Consider the following 19,275-nt stretch of genomic DNA (forward strand, 5'->3'; position numbering starts at 1 on the left):
GTTAGCATTTCGGGTTCGGTGACCCTTCCTCAGAACAGTTCTGAGAAAGGGTCACCGAACCCAAAACGTTAACTCTGTTTTTTCCTTCACAGATGCTGCCAGACCTGCTGAACTTTTCCAGCAACTTTGTTTTTGTATCTTTTTCTGTTTCATTGGAATCTCTATTCTCCATCTCCCTCATCATGCAAAAAGCCCGGTTTTTGGTTTTCCTATCATTGCTCCTTGATGAAACTTGCTTATCTCTGAAGTTTCTTTTCCTTAAAGATCATGTATTGTTTTATTACAGTTCTTCCTGTCAGTCTTTGGTTCCATTTTACTATTTATCAAGAGCCCTTCTTATCACATTGAAATTAGCCCTCTTCCAATGAGACATTCCCTTCATGTTGTTCCTTGCTTTTCACAATTACTAATCTAAACCTTATCATGTGATGATTACTTTTACCCAAGTGTTCCCCAACAAAGATAATACACTTGTCCCAATCATTCTCCCACACCAGGTCCAGCAAATTCTAATTCCTGAGATAACAAGGTATAGAGCTGGATGAACACAGCAGGCCAAGCAGCATCATAGGAGCAGGAAAGCTGACATTTCGGGCCTAGACCCTTCTTCAGAAAATTTCAGAAAGTCCTGTCTTTCCTTTAAAGAGAGGGAGCAGGCAGCCTCAGGGTGGTGCCAGCAGTGAGAGTGGGAGCAGGCAGCCTCAGGGTGGTGCTGGCAGTGAGAGAGGAAGCAGGCAGCCTCAGGGTGGTGGCAGTGAGAGAGGGAGCAGGCAGTCTCAGGGTAGGTGGCAGTGAGAGAGGAAGCAGGCAGCCTCAGGGTGGTGCTGGCAGTGAGAGAGGGAGCAGGCAGCCTCAGGGTGGTTGGCAGTGAGAGAGGAAGCAGGCAGCCTCAGGGTGGTTGGCAGTGAGAGAGGAAGCAGGCAGCCTCAGGGTGGTGCTGGCAGTGAGAGAGGAAGCAGGAAGCCTCAGGGTGGTGCTGACAGTGAGAGAGGGAGCAGGCAGCCCCGGGGTGGTGGCAGGAGCAGGAACAGGCAGCATCAGGGTAGGTGGCAGTGAGAGGGAGCAGGTAGCCCCGGGGTGGTGGCAGGGATGAGTCCTCATGAGGAGTGCTGGCCCAGCATAGCTAGGCGCTATGGACTGTAGTGCAAATTTTTAACTGTGTCTCTTTGTTTTTCTACTTTTCAGTAAGGACTGCAATGGTTAACTTTTTCAACTTTTTAAAAATTTTTCTGCTTTGCAGTTAAGAATCTGTACCGGGGTACCTTTGTACCTAAGATGGTGCCATAAGTGGTGACTTGTAAACTTGTCACTGTACTCATGTCAGAACATGTGACAATGAACTTAATTCTAATTCTAATATTGTTAAATAGCCCCTTTGTATGTAGAAGTAAATAACCCTAACCACATAATGATGCTGTCAGATACCACACCTTTAGTGGTCAGATTCTTAATTATTTAAACAGCGCATAAGCAGAGAATATCAGTGATGGAAGAGGACGCAAGTTCTCCATTCACCATCCTAACTCAGAAATATATCTCTATTCCTTCACTGTCGCTGGATGAAAATCCTTGAAGTTTCTCCCTAACAAGACTGTGGGTATACCTACACCAAATGGACTGCAGTGAGGGTTAAAGAAGGCAGTGCACCATCACCAAAGGCAACTCGGGATATGCAGTAAGTGCTGGCCCAGCCAGGAGTGCCTGCGTCTCATCAATTAATTTAGAAAAAGATGACGCTAAACAAGCAAACAGAAAATTGCAAAACCAGATTGAGTAGAGAAAGGCATGGCAAATTAAGCCTAACATTTTAGGCACAAAATATAACAAATGGTAAGACACTGTATTTGGGTAATTACTGTGAAATTTCAATGAACAAAAGTTCCACGCAGAACTAAACTGCATAAATGAAATTAAAACGAGCAAAATGGCAGGTTGGTAATATCAGAAGGAGTGCAGAATATAAATATTGAGAAGACATTACATTGGTTTGTGAAAGATAAAGAGTGGGGAGTTTCATCATGGCTTGACAAATATTCACCAAACAATCAACATGACCAAAAACACTACCTAATTCAACATATCATTTGTTCTTTGTAGGCCGTGATATATAGTGTTACCGTGACAGTCACTACATAAAAAGGTTACTGGGGACAGCTTGGATTATGCTGAGGACGTGAAAAGGCACTGTATGTATATACAGTTGAATTCTTCATTGTGTTCGTTTGTTCTATCTCTTTGTTCCTTTTAGCAGTCTCTTGGCTCTATCAAGCATTAGAAGTTCACTGTAAATTGGAAAATTTCTTCACCTGAAAGTGAAAGACAAATGGAGAGAAGGAGATTGGAAGAATGGTAAGAGATTTGGGATCCAGTCCCTGCCAACATGGTGATTTTCTGATGAGATCAGGGTAGATTCACTCCTTGAAGCCAATCCCTCTCACCCTAATGTCATCAGAAGGGCTGGAATGGTGACATGGTGTTATCTACCTCTAGTTAATTTTTACAAGGACAACTTTGAAGCAGGGCTACATGAGCAATGGGAGTATGGTCCTTAAAGTTGGATTGCCAGTGGTGATCAATAAACTGTTCTTAGGAACATGACAACAGGACCATTTTATGGAAGATTTTAAAGCAAAAGATTATCCTTGGTCACAAAGATCCCTCTGACTTCCTGTACCCTATAAAGTTTAGAAAGTCATTGTGTGTCAGTGCTCTTGGTGGGCTGAAGGGCCTGTTCCTATGCTGCATCTTTCTTTGTAAATCATTCACTCAGCCATGCCACCACCTGACTCTGCTAGGGTCAACACTAGTGCAAGCAGCATAAGATGTACAACTATACCTGCTGATAAAATCCGGCAGGAGAATTCTGACAGGATAACCTTCCTTTCGAATGTGGACTGCCTCCATGATCCCAGAGTATCTGAGTTGGGCACCAACACACTCTACATCAAACTGGCCAGGGATCTGTCATGAGAAGCCATGAAAGGATCAATGAAATCAAATTCGAAAACAGCATGAAAAATGTACTAGCCCCATTGCGAACTATCACCACGCTCCCCTATTGCCTGCACATTGATCCTCAGGATTCTAGTTGCACCACACTGTCAATGTATGTCACCTGGGGAGGAACTGGATGTTCATTAAAGTGAATTACTCTGTGCACACAGGACTTATCCAATATCTCAGTTGTTTGTTCTTTAAAACTCAGACATGTAATAAAAAGTTCTGACTTGGCCCAAAGATCTTCCAAATTACACACTAATATTGATACTTGACACCTGAGGTAGAAGGGAATAGAGAGACATGGAGGCAGGGTGGGAAGAGATTAGTGTACAGTCTAGATACCAGCACAGGTCAGATGGGAGGAATAGCCTGTTATTACAGATTCTATGAAATTCTATGCAATGTCACTGGAGAATATTGACAACTCTCACCATTGACAATTTGGGAAGAAGAATACCAGGGAATACAAAGCTTACAGTTTGTCTGAACAGACTGCTAATTGTGCCGGAATGGAATGGACAAACATATCAATGTGTTAATGTGTTTCAGTCAGGAAACTGACCTGACTATCCAAATAGGAGACACTCCAGAATCTGATAATTTCAAACTACTGGCTAAGAATTTCAGAGTCCTTCTTCAACCATCATTAATCACAAACCCTACTCTAATGGCCATGGTACCACTACCAGGTATTGACCATGTCCCTTCTGCTGCATGAGTGCTTTATGTGAAAGGTTGTAAGGATTGATCATTTCTGAAAATAATGATTGCCCTCCTCATTCTTCAAAGATAGTCCCTCAGGATTGGGGGTGACCTGCTTCTGCTCCAGTTCACTGGGACGAATGGTAAATCCATTCTGCAATCTGCAGGCTCTGTCACACACAGGGCTGGCTGTGCTGAGGGTCAAGCAGATGGAATGTTTGGAAGGTGTGCATTCCTTCTGATGCCTTGATATCACCTCTGCACATTCCTGAAGAACTTTCTCAACGTGTTCGGTGCTTCCTGATGAGCCTGCTCCATTTTAGTCAGTCAAAAGCCAAGACTTCCCACGAATATATGGGGATGTTTTGTCTCTTCAAGAAGGCTTTGAAGACATCTTTCAAATGCATTCACTGTCCTCCTGGGAGTCTCCTGATGTGACTGAGTTCAGACTTCAGAGATTGCTTTGAGAGTTTGGTGTCAGGGATGCAAACATAAGTCCCGTCCGGTGGAACTGGTTTTGAGTGATTAGCACCTCAATGTTGACTTGGGAAAGGGTGCTGCCATTGTACAGCTTCCCTTACCACTGGATTTGGAGGATCTTGTGACAGCAGCTCAGCTGGCACTTCTCCAGCACTCTGTAGGTTGTCCATGTCTATATATGTAGGAGGGAATGAGAATCGCTGCTGCCCAGGAAACCATAACCATAGTCTTGGGGCTTGAGGTCCTAGTCCTTAATTAGTCCTTTCCTCAGTTAACTGAAAGCTGAGCTGGTGGATTGGAGGTGATACTGCATGCAGCAAGATTTGTTTACCATAACAAGAGGAACAAAGGTGGGTTGAGTGACCTCATCCATAACTGTCATGTGATGTTATTAATTGAATGATGTTAGATAGAATTGCATTATGAATTAGCAATGCAGAAAGATGCAAACACTGTTAAGCAAAGTTAACAACCTAAAATTATCTGACCTTTGGTCAGCCTGGTGAACAGCTCTGAATATAACTTCATGGTGATCAATGTTCAAATATCAACACAACAAACGATAAATACCTGAACAGTAATGAAATTTGGAAATAACACAAATAAAAACAGGAGTATCTTATGGTACGGTGATTATGTCCCCACCTCTGAGCCAGGAGGCCAAATTCAAGTCCCTACATGTTTCAAAGGTGAGTCATAACATATCTAAACAGGTTGATTTTTTAAAAATGCATTAATAGGAACAATTATAATGCATCTGTGTTTAACAGTCAAGAGAATTTGAAGTCAAAAACACACACTAGTGTCTGGAGAGTCTCTTCTGGATCAAACTTAATTGATAAGCTAGCTTTCCAAGACTGATTGAGAAATAATTAACAGTGAGATCATCAAGGCCTTGTTGAAAGTGCAGAGATTTACAGGAATGACACTAGGAATGGGAAAGCCAATGTTGTGGCAACATTAAAGAAACTTCTTTGAAAAGTGAACATTCAAAATACTGGACCACAAGGTGCAGAGAATACTGCAGAGGTTTGAAAGGATAAATAGGGAGAATTTGTTTCCACTGGTTAAGGAGGGTCAGGAACTAAACAAGACAGATGCAAGGTAATTGCTAAATGAACCAGTGGGAAGCAATTGATTTTTTGGTACATTGAGCATTTATAATCTGGAATGCAATGCTGGGAAGATTTAGAAGTTGATTCAATAGTAACTTTCCAAAAGGAATTGGTCAAGAAGGTTTGGGAATCTTCATTTTAGCTGCAATCTGGCTTCACTCCAGCTCATTGCATATTACAAAAATTCACGCATGTACAGGTTGCACGCTGGTCTACCATCTGATTGGAACTTGTTACATTCTACAATATCAAACAAATCAACACTGTGTTTAGTCATGTACAAACCTGCCTCTGAAGAGCAGGCCACACCCAGAATTTGAACCTTATCCTCAGAGAATGTACTTTGTTATTTGCACTGTGGCTGTAATTGTAAAGCCACTGGTTGTTTTGCCCTCAAAATGTGCAGCCAATATTTAAACATATGCAACTATGCAACACTAATGTACAAGAAAGGAAAACTTGAACTGCTCTCTCAAAGAACATTGTTTGAATCAGTAATCTAGCATTAAACAGCCCAACTTAGCTATGGGAAAGAAATGTCATACCTTTTTAATGTTGGGCTTAATGCATCGAATGAAAAATGGGTTACACCTGGAAAATGAAAGAAAAATCAAAATTGAAACATTTTCCTGGAATTTCACAAACTTGTAAGGCAGAAAGGACAGGAGGAGATTGTTGATAACTGAGAACTCTGAAATTCACTTCCAAGGTTAATGGTCAGGTCAGTTGTAATGATATAATTCAAGGTTTGATTGTATAGATACACAAAGGAAAAAGTTTACAAAGGAATATCAGAACATTATAGTTAAATATTATTTGCTCACATAAATGTTGTCATGGTCTGGTTGGGATGAATAGCCTGTTTCTGTCTAATAACTTGTGCTTCATAACTAGCTGCACCCAGCCAAGCTGTTCCAGTGCAGTTACAACACTGGCATTGTGGAAAAATTGTCCAGTGATGCCCTATCTACAAAAAGCAGCACAAATCCACTCCAGCCAACTCCCACTTTATTAGTTGACTGTTGACCATCTGCAAAGTGATAGAAGGAGTCATCATTAGTGCTATCAAACGGCACTTGCAAAGGAACAGCCTGCCCATTGATGCTCATTCAAGTTCCACCACGGCCATCAGCTCCTGACCTCATTACAGCCTCGGCACAAAAGAGCAAACTGAACTCCAGAGATGAGGGTGGGAGTGGTTGCCCTTAACATCAAATCCACGTCCGACCAAGCGTGGATCAAGGAGCCCGAGCAAAACTGGAGTCAATGGAGTCAAGGGGGAAATCTCTCCTCTGGTTGGTGTCATACCTAATACAAAGGAAGATGGCTGTGGTTATTGGAAGTCAATCATCTTAGCCCAGGTCATCTGTGTCCTCAGATTAGTATCCTAGGCCCAATCAATAGACTTCGTCAGTAGCCTTTCCTCTACTGTAAGATCAGAAGTGGGGATGTACATTAAAGTTTGCACAATGTTCAGCAACATTCATAAGTCCTCAGATAATGAGCTCGTCTACATTCAATTGCAGCAAGATCTGTGTGACATTCCAGCTTAGGTTCATAAGTGACAAGTAATGTTTGTGCCACACAAGTGCCTAGCAAGAGCCAACTCCAACAAGAGAGAATCTAAACATCACCCATTGTCAATCAATGGCATTACCATCGCTGAATTCCTCACTATTAACATCTTAGAGGTTACCATTGACTGGAAACTGAACTGGACTTGCCATATAGAAGGAGACAAGAGCATGTCAAAGGCTAGCAATCCTACAGCGAGTAATTTGCCTCCTGATTCCTCAAATCGTGTCCACTATCTAACAAGACACAAGTCAGGAGTGCGATGGAATACTCCCCACTTGCCTGGGTTGGTGCAGCTCCAACACTCAAGAAACTTGATACCAACCAACACAAAGCAGCCTGTTTGATTGGCATCACATCCACAAACATTCACTCCCTTCCCCAATGATGCACAATGGCAGCAGTGTATACCATCTACAAGATGTGCTGCATTAATTTAATAAAGTTCCTTTGATAACTTCTTCCAAATCCATCACCTCATCCACCTAGAAGGCATGTTGTGTTTTCCTGCCTGTTATTTAAACTCTGGAGTCCGTTGAGCTGGATTGCCTCATTTTCGGTTTCCTTCATAGTGGAGTGTATTTGGGGTCGAGCTCTATATGTTTATTGATGGCTTTCTTCGTGGAGTACCAGGCTTCTAGGAACTCCCATGCTTGTCTCTGCTTTGCTTGTCCCAGGATCTTGGTGTTGTTCCAGTCGAATTGGTGGTTCTCCTTATCCATGTGGATAGAGATGAGTGAGTATTGGTCGTGTCTTTTTGTAGCCAATTGAAGGTCGTGTACCTTTGTGGTTAATTTCCTTCCTGTTTGTCCGACATATTATTTGCTCACATAAATGTTGTCATGGCCTGGTTGGGATGAATAGCCTGTTTCTGTCTAATAACTTGTGCTTCATAACTAGCTGCACCCAGCCAAGCTGTTCCAGTGCAGTTACAACACTGGCATTGTGGAAAAATTGTCCAGTCTCTGCAGGGAATCAAAGTTGAAGAAGACAGTTCAAGAAGACAACATCATTGCCTTACTCAGGGCAGTTAGGAAAGTGCAATAAACTGCAACAGCGATGACATTCAGGCCCCATGAATGAATTTTAAAAAACTTCAATGTATCCATACTATTGTGGCATTTTCCAAGAGGATCATTCTTGTAATCTTATGATATTTGCCAAGTGTAGCATTACATGGTACTGGGTAAGGATTGTTTGATTGCTCCCACTACACTGTACCTGCAAACACTCAAGAATGCTATCCCATCTCTTATTCTTTTCTGCCTATCTCTCCTAAATGCTGAATATTCTTGGATATAGATCTGTGCAATCATACTGTGAACCTTTGTGCGAATGCTATATTCATTTTATTTCTCCCTTTCCACATTGTTCTGTTCTGATCTAATATGGTGCTTGCCCATGCTTCAAATGTCTTCTGCTTTTGCTTTCTACTTTGCTTTACCTGCTATGATTCCTGTGAAGCCAGCTCCCTCTCGGTTCCATTCACCCTACCAATCTAGGTTAAACCTTCTCCAACAATATTATCAAATCTTCCCATAAGGATGTTCGTCCTGTTCCTAATAAGATGCAACTAGTTCAATTTGTGCATGTCCCTGACCAGTCCCAATGCCTCAGAAATCTGAAGCCCTCCCTCTCCACTGGACCAGCTTTCTAGCTGCATGTTCAATCACTCAATTCTCTTAGTTCTCTGCTCACAGGCACACGGGACTGGGAATAACCCTGTGAATGCTGCTATGAAGACCCTGTTTGTGAATCTCCTTTTCAGCTCCCTGTTGTTTTTCAGAACTCAATCCCCTTAGCACCTATCTCAATAGTACTGATGTAGAAATGAATGACCACAACCTCTGGCTGCCCTGAGAAGCATCAGAAGCTGCTCATGACATGCATCACGCAGGCACCAGGGAGGCTACACACCATTTCTGGAGTTAAGCCAACATCTCCAAAATGCCTGTGAATTCCCTTTTCCCCTCCTCTTCTTCCCTTCCTGTGCAGCTGAGCTGCCTATTGTACCAAGAGCTTGGATTGTACAAGCAATCTGCCAGGGAAAGAGTGCCATCATCTGCATCCAAAATAGAAAACCAACTAACACACAGGATCTCAGGACATTCCTGATCTACCTGCCTCATTCTCCTGGATTGCCTGGCATTCAACCATTCCCTTTCTACATCCATTTTCTGAACCTGTGATGTGACCACCCTTCCGAACAGCAGCTCTCAACCTCGCAGATACATGACAGGAACTCAAGCCACCACTGGAGCACCAAAAGATTCACCGCAAAACTCCCTCTACTCTGTACCCTATCAAACACTCCCAGGACAGGTCAGTGTTCATCAGCAAATACTCGCTAATGAGTATGATTGTCCACCTAGGAAATTCCATGTCACAGGTCATGAGTTATGTGGGTCATTGTGTGGCTGATGAGCCCAATCCTAGAGTCACATTTCCAACCACACATTTGGCAGGTGTTTCTGGGAGGTGGGATTGGTCCTTGGCCTCGAGATTGTTGGCATTCCTTTCTCCAGTTCCTTTTCCATACTTCTCTTACTGATGGGTGGGCTCAAAAGAATTGTATTCCTACAGGAGTTTCCTCCAAGCCAGTTTCTTCTAAACAGGGGGGCCCAAGCATTGACATCTATGATGCATTTCTTGATGGAAGCTTTCAGTGAGTCCTTGAAACACTTCCTTTGTCTTCCTCTTATTCGAGTGCCTTCCTTGAGCTGGATGAAGATGATTTGCTTTGACACTTAGAACTCAGACAGCCTACACATGTGGCCAGCCTAGCATAATGGATTTTGGATAATCATGGCCTCGAGCTGGTGTTGTTCACTGCTTTGAGGACACCGATGTTAGTATGCCTGTCCTCCCAGCTGATGAGGAGAATCTATCTTAAACAGCATTGATGGTACTCCTGCAGAGTCTTAAGGTGGTATCTATGCATAGCCCAAGTTGTGGAGCCATATGATAAAGTCAGAAGGATGACCACCTTATACACAAGGATCTTGTATCAACGCAGATGACATGGCCATCAAAGATTCTCATCGTTAGGTGGCCAAAAGCAGTGTACACAGATTGGATGTGGAGTTGAATCTCCATACTGACGTCAGCCTTAGGTGACAGGTAGCTTCCCAGGTGAGGGCAATTTTCCACATTTGGGTGGATCTGTCTCTTGATGTTAATGCAAGGATGGACTTTGACTCGGGACAGGTTGGTAGGTACAGCACAAGGTTAGGCACAGAGTACAGTTCCCTCTTCACTGTCACCATCAAATACTCCCAGGACTGGTACAGAACAGAGTTAGATACAGAGCAAAGCTGCCTCCACATTGATCCCATCAAGCATTCCCAGGTCAGGCAGAGCATGGGGCTTGATTCAATGTGAAGCTCACTCTATCTACACTGTGCTATAATTTATAATCAATGCTTCATGTCTATCCATGAGTACTCTTCCATCAGCTCACAAGGTGAAAATGCAATGATAATGCAATGGTGCTCTGTAGGAGGAAGAGCATTGAGTAGAGGGCAGTTTGAGAGTGACTGAGGAGGAATCTGAGAGAAGTTGGCTTGCTCACCTCAACTGAGAAGGGTATCACGGGACCCCAGATCATTTCCTGTATAATTTGATTTATCAGTCTAGCGATAATAATCATCCAAATAATTTGGGTTGATGCTTATTCTTTATTTTTTGTCTGATAACTGAGGAGACCTTTGCTGGTCAGGAACAACATTTATTATCTTCTTTTATTGCCCTAGAGAAGGTGAGGGAAAGCTGCATTCTTTGCAGTAATTAGTGTAGTTACATCTATAGTTTGGGAGGGAGTTCCAGGATTTTGATCCAGCAACACTAAAAGAATGATGATATAGTTCCAGCTCAGGATGGTTTAGAAAGAAATTTTCAGTGATGGTGTTCCCATGCCTCTGTTGCTATTGTCTGTTATGGATTCTATAGACTCTGCAGCAGTTTCTACAGATTGGATTCCAGATGTAACCCCACTATTTAAAACATCAGATAGAAAAAGGCAGAATTACAAACCAAGTGATAACAAGGTGTAGAGCTAGATGAACACAGCAGGCCAAGCAGCATCAGAGGAGCAGGAAAGCTGATGTTTCGGGAAGAAGGGTCTACACCCGAAACGTCAGCTTTCCTGCTCCTCTGATGCTGCTTGGCTTGCTGTGTTCGTCCAGCTCTACACCTTGTTATCTCAGATTCTCCAGCATCGGCAGTTCCTACTATCTCAGAATTACAAACCAATTAGCTTCACATCAAGGGTGGAGAATGTGCTGGAGTCTAATATAAAAGACATGGTAAAAGAACATTTGGAAAGCATTTATGGGATCAGACAGAGTAAGCATAGGTATATGAAAGGGAAGTCATGCTTAACTGATCTTCTGGAGTATTCTGAGGATGTAACTGGTAGAAAAAATAATGGAAAACCAGTGGAAGTGGTGTATTTGGTTCCAAGAAGGTTTTTGATGAGATCCTACATAAGAGGTTAATGAACAAAAGTAAAGCACATGGATTGTAAGTAATAAACTGGCACAAATTGAGAATAGGTTGATAGACAGTGAACAGAAAGTGGCCTAAAAGGGTCTTTTTACAAGTAGCAGCTAATGACTGCATGAATCAGTGTCACATGAGCCCTAGCTATTCACAGTGTACAATGACTTGGATGAGGGAATCAAATGTAATATTTTCAAGTTTTCTGATAACAGGAACCAGGTGGGATTGTGAGTTGCAAGGAGGATGTAAGGAGGCTTCAGTATGATTAGACAAGTTGAGTGAGTGGGCAGATTCAGTACAACATGGCTAGATATGAAGTTAAACACTTTGGTGTGAAAAACAGAAAAGCAGAATATTATTTAAGTGATATATTGGGAAGTATAGATGTACAAAGGGATCTGGATATCCTTGTCAGTCAATGAAAGATAAGCAAGTGCAGCAAACAATTAGGAAAGTAAATGGTATTTTGTCCATCATTGCAAGCGGGGGTTGAGTTCAGAAGTAGGGATGTCTTACTGCAGTCATTCAGGGCCTTGGTAAGACTGCACCTGGTGTACTGTGTGTAGTTTTGGTCTCCCTACCTGAGAGAGGATATATTGCCACAGTGGACAGACAATTTCAGAGACAATGTTTTCCTCTGGTAAGGGAGAACAGAACCAGAGGTCACAGTATCCAGATATGAGGTAGGCCAATTAGGACTGAAAGAGGAAACATTTCTTCACCCAAACAGTGTCAACCTGTGGAATTCACTACTACAGAAGGCTGTGGAGGTCAGGTTACTGAATATATTCAAGAAAGACATGGATAATTTTGTAGATATTAAAGTCATCAAGTGGTATGGAGAGAAAGCAGGAATTTGGCATTGAGAAAGAAGATCAGCCAGAATAATATTGAATGGTAGAGCAGGATCAAAGGGCCAAAATTCCTACTCATGTTCTTAATTTCAATGTTTATGTTTGTCCATTTAGGTAGTAGGGGTTGTGGGTTTGGAAGGTGCTGTTAAAGGAGCCTTGGCAGTTTATCTTATAGATGGTACACAGCTCCCACTGAGAGTCAACGGCAGAGGGTGTGAATGTTGAAGGTGGTGGATAAGGTACCAATCAAGCGGGCTGCTTTGTCCTGAATGGTGTCAAGCTTCTGAAGTGTTGTTGGAGCTGTACTCATCCAGGCAAATTGAGAGTATTCTATCACACTCCTGACTTGTGTTTTGTAGATGATGGAAAGACATAGTAAACAAAAAGGCAAGTTATTCACCGCAGGATTCCCAGATCCTGATCCACTCTTATCAACACAATATTTATATGGCTTTAATTTCCAGTCAAAGGTAACCACTGGTTGTTAATCGTGGTGAGAGGGGAATGATATAGAGTGATGAGGGTGCTGTTGATTGACAAGGGGAAACAATTAGATTATCACTTGTTCAAAATAATCATTGCCTGCCAGTTTTGTGGTGTGATTGTTACTTTCCACTCTTCAACTCAAACCTGAATGTTGTTCACACCTTACGGCATTTGAATACAGATTGCTTCACTGTCTGAGGAGTTGCAGTGGGACTGGACACTCAGAACTCATCAGCAAACATCTCTCACATCTAAACTTATGTTTGAGAGAAAGTTATTGATGGTGTAGATGAAAATACTATTGACATAATCAAACATCTAAGTCCCAGTTGTCCAATCTGTTCCTTTATGTCTGTCGGCCTTGCCATTCCTTCAACTACCTGTCAACCTACTCTTAAAAAGTAACATGGTCTCTGCTTCAGTCACTAACTCCAGTCATACCTCCCATGTTCCAAACCCCTCTAAGTAAAACAACTTCTCCTGCTCTCTACCCCAACTGCTACAGCAAGTTATCAGAAAAGCTAATAGAATGTTGTGTTTAATTGTAATGGGAGTTGAATACAAGATTATGCTTCAGTTATACAGAGCATTTGTGAGGCTGCAACTGGAATACTGTGTACAGTACTAGTCGCTGGAATTATGGGACAATGGTAAAGCTTTGGAAGCAGCTCAGAGAAGGTAATACTTAAACTGAGTGGATTGCCTTTCAAAGAAAGGTTAGATAGGCTAGACCTGTATCCTTTGGAGTTTAGAAAAGTCAAAGGTGACTTAACTGAAACATGGAAGATCCTGAGGGGAGAGATAGTAGGAACTGCCGATGCTGGAGAATCTGAGACAACAAGGTGTAGAGCTGGATGAACGCAGCAGGCCAAGCAGCATCAGAGGAGCAGGAAAGCTGACATTTCCCAAGGGTCCAGACCCGAAACGTCAGCTTTCCTGCTCCTCTGATGCTGCTTGGCCTACTGTGTTCATCCAGCTCTACATCTTGTTGTCTCAGATCGTAAGGGGACTTGATTGATTTGATTTGATTTGATTTATTGTAGCCACATCTACCTAAGTACAGTGAAAAGCTTTGTTTTGTCAGCAGTACAGGCAGATCACAGCAAACAAGGACATATAGATCATAGGGTGCTTAGACAGAGTGAATCATACAAGGTTACGGTTGCACAGGAAGTGCACAAAGCAAGATCAACATTGGCAAGATCATCATTATTAGTTAGAGCAGCCCACACAGCGGTCTAATAACAGCAGGGAAAAAACTGTTCTTGAACCTGTTGGTACATGTGTTCAAGCTTCTGTATCTTATGCCTGATGGAAGAGGTTGGAAGAGAGCGTTAACAGAGTAGGAGCGGTCTTTGATGATGTTAGCAGCCTTTCTGTGGCAACGCGAAGTATAAATGGAATCCCATGGACAGGAGGTTGGCTTCCGCAGTGGTCTGGGGCAGTGCCCACAACTTTCTGTAGTTTCTTACGGTCCCAGCCAGAGCAGTTGCCATACCTGGCTGTTATGTACCTGGATAGAATGCTTTCTATGGTGTATTAATAAAAGTTGGTGAGGGTCCTCATGGACATGCCAAATTTCCTAAGCTGCTCGAGGAAGAAGAGGCGTTGTTGTGACTGGGTGGATGTTGAAAGGATAATTCCTCTTTGTGGGACAATCTAGAACTAGAGGTCATTATTTAAGAATAAGGATGTGGAGATGCTGGGATTGAACTGGGTTGGACAAGGTCAGAAATCACACGACACCAGGTTACAGTCCAACAGGTTTATTTGAAAACACAAGCTTTCGGAGCCTCACTCCTTCTTCATATGTCAGTGAGAGAGGTGGCATTAGACACAGAATTTATAAATAAAAGATCAAAGGGTCACACAACTGATGAGGATGTATTAAACAAACCTAAGATGCTGTTTAATCTTTAACCAGTTAGAAGGTTAGAAGAATAAGGATCCACCCATTTAAAACATAGATGAGGAAACACTTTTTCTATCAGAGAGTTGAGTCTTTAGAATTTCTATCCTCAGAAGGCAGTGGATGCAGAAGCTTTAATTATTTTTCAAGTAGAGGTAAATAGATTCTTGATGGCCAGGGAGATGGAAGATACTTGGGGGATAGACAGGAATGTAGAGTTGAAGTTAAAATCAGATCAGCCGTAATCTTAATGGATGGTGGAACAGGCTGAAAGGACTGAATGACTCCCTTTTGTTCCTTGTTTGTATGTTCAAATTTCTTAATTTACTTGAATATCTCCATACTTTGACTCCTCCGTCATTCAAAAGTTCTGATTTCCTATTATATTGTCTCATCTTTCATCATTTTTAAATTCCATCTCCACTCAGCCTTAACCTCCTTGCTATAAATAGCCATATTCTACTGTTCTCTCGACCATTTCTCAACTCTGCAGACTTTATCCATCTTAGTGTATTTCAATCTGATTTGATAGAAAGCAATGCTGCGACAAGAGTTACTGTTTGTTTCATCAACCATTACCCACCTCTTCAGTCTGCTGATCAGATCCAGGAGACTTTGCCGAAATTTGGTGGCCACGGTTGGTGACTGGTGTCGATGTCCTCGACAACGCGAGCCAATCCGGTACTGCTGACACAGACTCTGCTGTGCTCTCTTAAATAGGTCAGCGATCATCTGCAGAGGGACATCAGCAGAGTCCAGACACCATCAGTATCTAGGGGGTTTCCAGTGGAACACTAAGAGAGCCAGGACACTGTATATAGGAAGTTTCCAGTGGGACATTAGGGGAGTCAGGACATTGTCAGTATATTGGGAGTTTTCAGTAAGACATTAGGAAGGTTAGGGCACTGTCATTATACTGAGAGTTTCCAGTGGGACTTTGGGAGGGCTAGGGCACTGTCAGTATATTGGGAACTTCCAGTAGGACTTTAAGAAGTCAGGACACTATCATGTGTAGGGAGTTGTGACCCCTAACCAGAAACTGCCACTCTCATATTGGTATAGCACCACCAGTCTCTAATGAGAGAGCAGCCCTATGGTCTGGTAAAACTACGGCAACTTGACTGACTGCCTGGGAAGCAGCAGAAGTTCAACATGCTTGAAAATCTCATGCAAATTTACTTAAACTGATAACTCGCAGTTTCACTGTAATGTATGGTCACATCCTTAGTCTAGCTTGCTGCAGCTTGGAATCCTTATGGCTGCTTGTCATTTAATCCTTGGCTTGTTTGCGTACTCAGATGTTGAAGCAGTTATACAACACTGGGTGCCCAGAAACATCCTCCAGTTAGATATTGGGAAGAGCTAAGCTTTTGTTTCTTACCATCAATCCAGAGATTGACAGCAAACCTACTCCATCACTCTTTCCACCTCGGTATCATGTAACATCATTCCTATCTCACTGCCTTCTGAAACACTTATCCATGCTTTTCTTATATGTGCATTTGACTATTCTAACGCTGTCCTAGCTAGCCTCTTGCTTTCTATTCCATAAATTTGAGGTCTTTCAAAACCCTGGTGTCATATCCTAACTCAGACCAAATTCTGTTCACCCATTACCCCTGTGATTGTCTCCCACTTGAACAATGACTAAAATATAAAACTCTTAACCTTGTTCTCAAATCCCTCTGTTGCTTGCTCCTGCTTATTTGTGTAACCACCTCCAGCCTGACAAACCTCCGAGATCTCTGCAGTCCTCCAATTCTGGCCTCTTGATCATAACATTCAAGGGACGGTATGGGACAAGTGCAGAAAATTGGGATTATCGCACTTTTAGTGGTGGTTATGTTAGTGCAGATTCAATGAGCTGAAGGGCCTTTTCTGGTGCTGAATGAGTCTATGAATGCCCTTAGGAAGCAGCTTGCAAGGGAAATTGTGTCTCACAAATTTGACTGAGTTTTTTGAAGAAGTAACTAAGATGATCGATGAAGGCAGAGCAGTAGACATTGTTTACCTAGACTTTAGAAAAGCCTTTGACAAGGTTCTGCATGATAGACTAATTAGTGAACTTAGATCATATGGGATTCAAGGTGAGCTTGCCATCTGGATACAAAATTGGCTTAACAGCAGAAGACAGAGAGTTGTGGTGGAGGGTTCAAACACAGAAGTTGCCGGAAAAGCTCAGCAGGTCTGGAAGCATCTGTGAAGAAAAATCAGAGTTAACATTTCAAGTCCAGTGACACTTGCTCAGAACAGAGTGGCAGAGGGTTGTTTTTTGGACTGGAGGCCTGTGAGCAGCTGACTTCCACAGGGATCGATGCTGGGTCCTCTTTTGTTTGTCATTTGTATAAATGATTTGGATGAGAATACAGAAGGCATGGTTAGCAAGTTTGTGGATGACACCAAAATTGGTGGCATAGTAGACAGTGAAGAAGGTTTTCTAAGATTACAAAGGGATCTTGATCAAATGGGTCAATGTGCTGAAGAGTAGTAGATGGAGTTAAATTTGGATAAATGTGAGGTATTACATTTTGGTAAAACAAACAAAGGTAGGACTTATACAATTAAAAGGAGAGCCTTGGGCAGTGTTGTAGAATAGTGAGACGTAGGTGTTCAGGTACATAATCCTTTGAAGTTTGCTTTGCATAGGTAGGGTGATTAAGAAGGTGTTTGGCATGCTTGCCTTCATTGCTCGGTCCTTCAGTATAGGAGTTGGGAAGTCATGTTGAGGTTGTACAGGGCATTAGTGAGGCCTCTTCTGGAGTATTATGTCCAGTTCTGGTCACCCAGTTTTAGCAAGGGTATTATTAAGCTGGAGCGGGTTCAGAAGAGAATTACCAGGATGTTGCTGGGTGTGGAAGGTTTGAGTTATAAGGAGAGCTCGATATGCTGTTACTTTTTTCACTGCAGCTTAGGAGATTGAGAGGTGACATTATACAGGTTTATAAAATGAGGGGAGTAAATAGGGTTAATGGTAGGTGTCTTTTTCCTGGGGGGCAGGGGGGAGCATATTTTTAAGGTGAGAAGAGAGACATTTAAAAAACACATGACGGGTAAATTTTTTACAGTGGGGGGCTCGTATGTGGAATGAACTTCCAGAGGAAGTGGTGGATGCGGGTACAATTACAACTTTTAAAAGGCATTTAGATGAGTACATGAACAAGAAATATTTGGAGGGATAGGGGCCAAGAGCAGGCAGATGGGGCTAGTTTAGTTTGGGATTATGGTCGGCATGGACTGGTTTGACCAAAGAATCTATTTCCGTGCTGTATGACTCTCTGACTCTATATTACTATGCTCACACAGGATATAAATATGAGTCATTATTTTGTGAACAATAATGACACCATCTATTGGAAGGACTGCCTTTTTTTTGGGGTACAAACTAGGAAAGTTTGGATGCTGCTGTGTTGCAAATGATGAACTAATTGTTTTCTTCTAACTGAAAGGTCAAGCTGGAATAGTGCTGTATTCACTTACTGGTTACACCGGGACACGGAGCTTTTGGAAAAGCCAGATTTGATACTTCAATAAGACAAGGAGATATGAAGTGCCTATGGGCTGACAAACTGCCTCGGGTCAGTTTTTATACATAAGTCGCAATTTATCACAGAAGACAGCGAAGAGGCACTTGCACGGGGAGTTCTGAAAAGCCTGCAAGTAAAGTCATATCTGCCTCATTCTCTTTCTTCTTCACCCTTTATGAGTACTCAAAGATTCTGAAAAGAAACTCTTCTAACTCAACCAAAAGCTAAGGTCCAACTTCTGCCTACCAATTTAAGGACTGGTGTGGGGCCAACAAAATGATATTATTGTGAAAAATGAAGAGAATCATGAGAAAGACACCTCATTTCACTCTTGTGGTTTTTAGATTTTTAGTCTCCAGAATTTGTCCTTTCTTACCTGCATTTTCCACCCATGATATTTCTGCAGGTCTATCTGTCTTGACTGTCCTATTTGTGAATGAATGTGTGCATTGGTACTTAAATGGGATATAGTTTAAGCTGGCATAGTAATAGTTAATAATCTATTTTGTCATTTGTTAAAGCATAAGTTGGCTTACCATAAACATTTTTAATGTTGTTTATCGATGAAACCTGGTGTGAGTTTCTTTCATTTGAGACAAGGTCAATGTCAAGCAAATTAACCAATTTAGTGGTTCAGATGATTCTTGACACCATTGTAATGGCTCGTTGAATAGTGGGGCTTTATTTCCATCCCAGTCCTCCAATCAGCGTTATGACACCATGACTGAGAACATTATCTAGCTCGATGTTCTCCGTTCTCGCTCAAATCATGCTGACCAGTCACTGACAAGGATTGAGAATAGCCACTCTCCACCTTACTCCTCTATCAGGCTCCAGGCACCACTCATTGTGAAGCTCTTTGTCACATACCTTATTCCTGCTGTCCATGAACAGTTCCATCACTTCTGGTCTCAGTTGATCATGATTTTTATCCAGGAATTTATGAACCTGAGTGAAAGAAATGACCTGTTTAATTGTCTCAAAATGATTGGTGGATTTGTTGAAATGCAGTTGTGTTTGTTACTGCAGTAAATGGTTAACAGAACTTCACAGTTAGGTAGAAATGAAGTGCAATTTTTGCCCGACACTGCTCACCCAACACCACTCACCCTCCCCACATCATTCCCTAA

General features: G+C 42.2%; 1 protein-coding gene across 1 annotated transcript in view; it reads right to left on the reverse strand.

The window, feature by feature from the left end:
• The window catches only part of LOC109921973 (unconventional myosin-XV-like), a 68,432-nt gene that overhangs the window by 10,894 nt on the left and 38,263 nt on the right, over window positions 1-19,275 (reverse strand). Inside the window, exons 12-15 of the mRNA XM_048611154.1 lie at window positions 19,016-19,093; window positions 15,205-15,353; window positions 5,843-5,888; window positions 2,837-2,961 (exon numbers count right to left, since the gene is read on the reverse strand). Coding sequence (XP_048467111.1) covers window positions 2,837-2,961; window positions 5,843-5,888; window positions 15,205-15,353; window positions 19,016-19,093 — 398 coding nt within the window. The remainder of the gene's footprint in view (window positions 1-2,836; window positions 2,962-5,842; window positions 5,889-15,204; window positions 15,354-19,015; window positions 19,094-19,275) is intronic.

This window comes from Rhincodon typus, chromosome 23 (assembly GCF_021869965.1).
Source record: "Rhincodon typus isolate 14 chromosome 23, sRhiTyp1.1, whole genome shotgun sequence".
In the NCBI taxonomy this organism is placed as follows: domain Eukaryota; kingdom Metazoa; phylum Chordata; class Chondrichthyes; order Orectolobiformes; family Rhincodontidae; genus Rhincodon; species Rhincodon typus.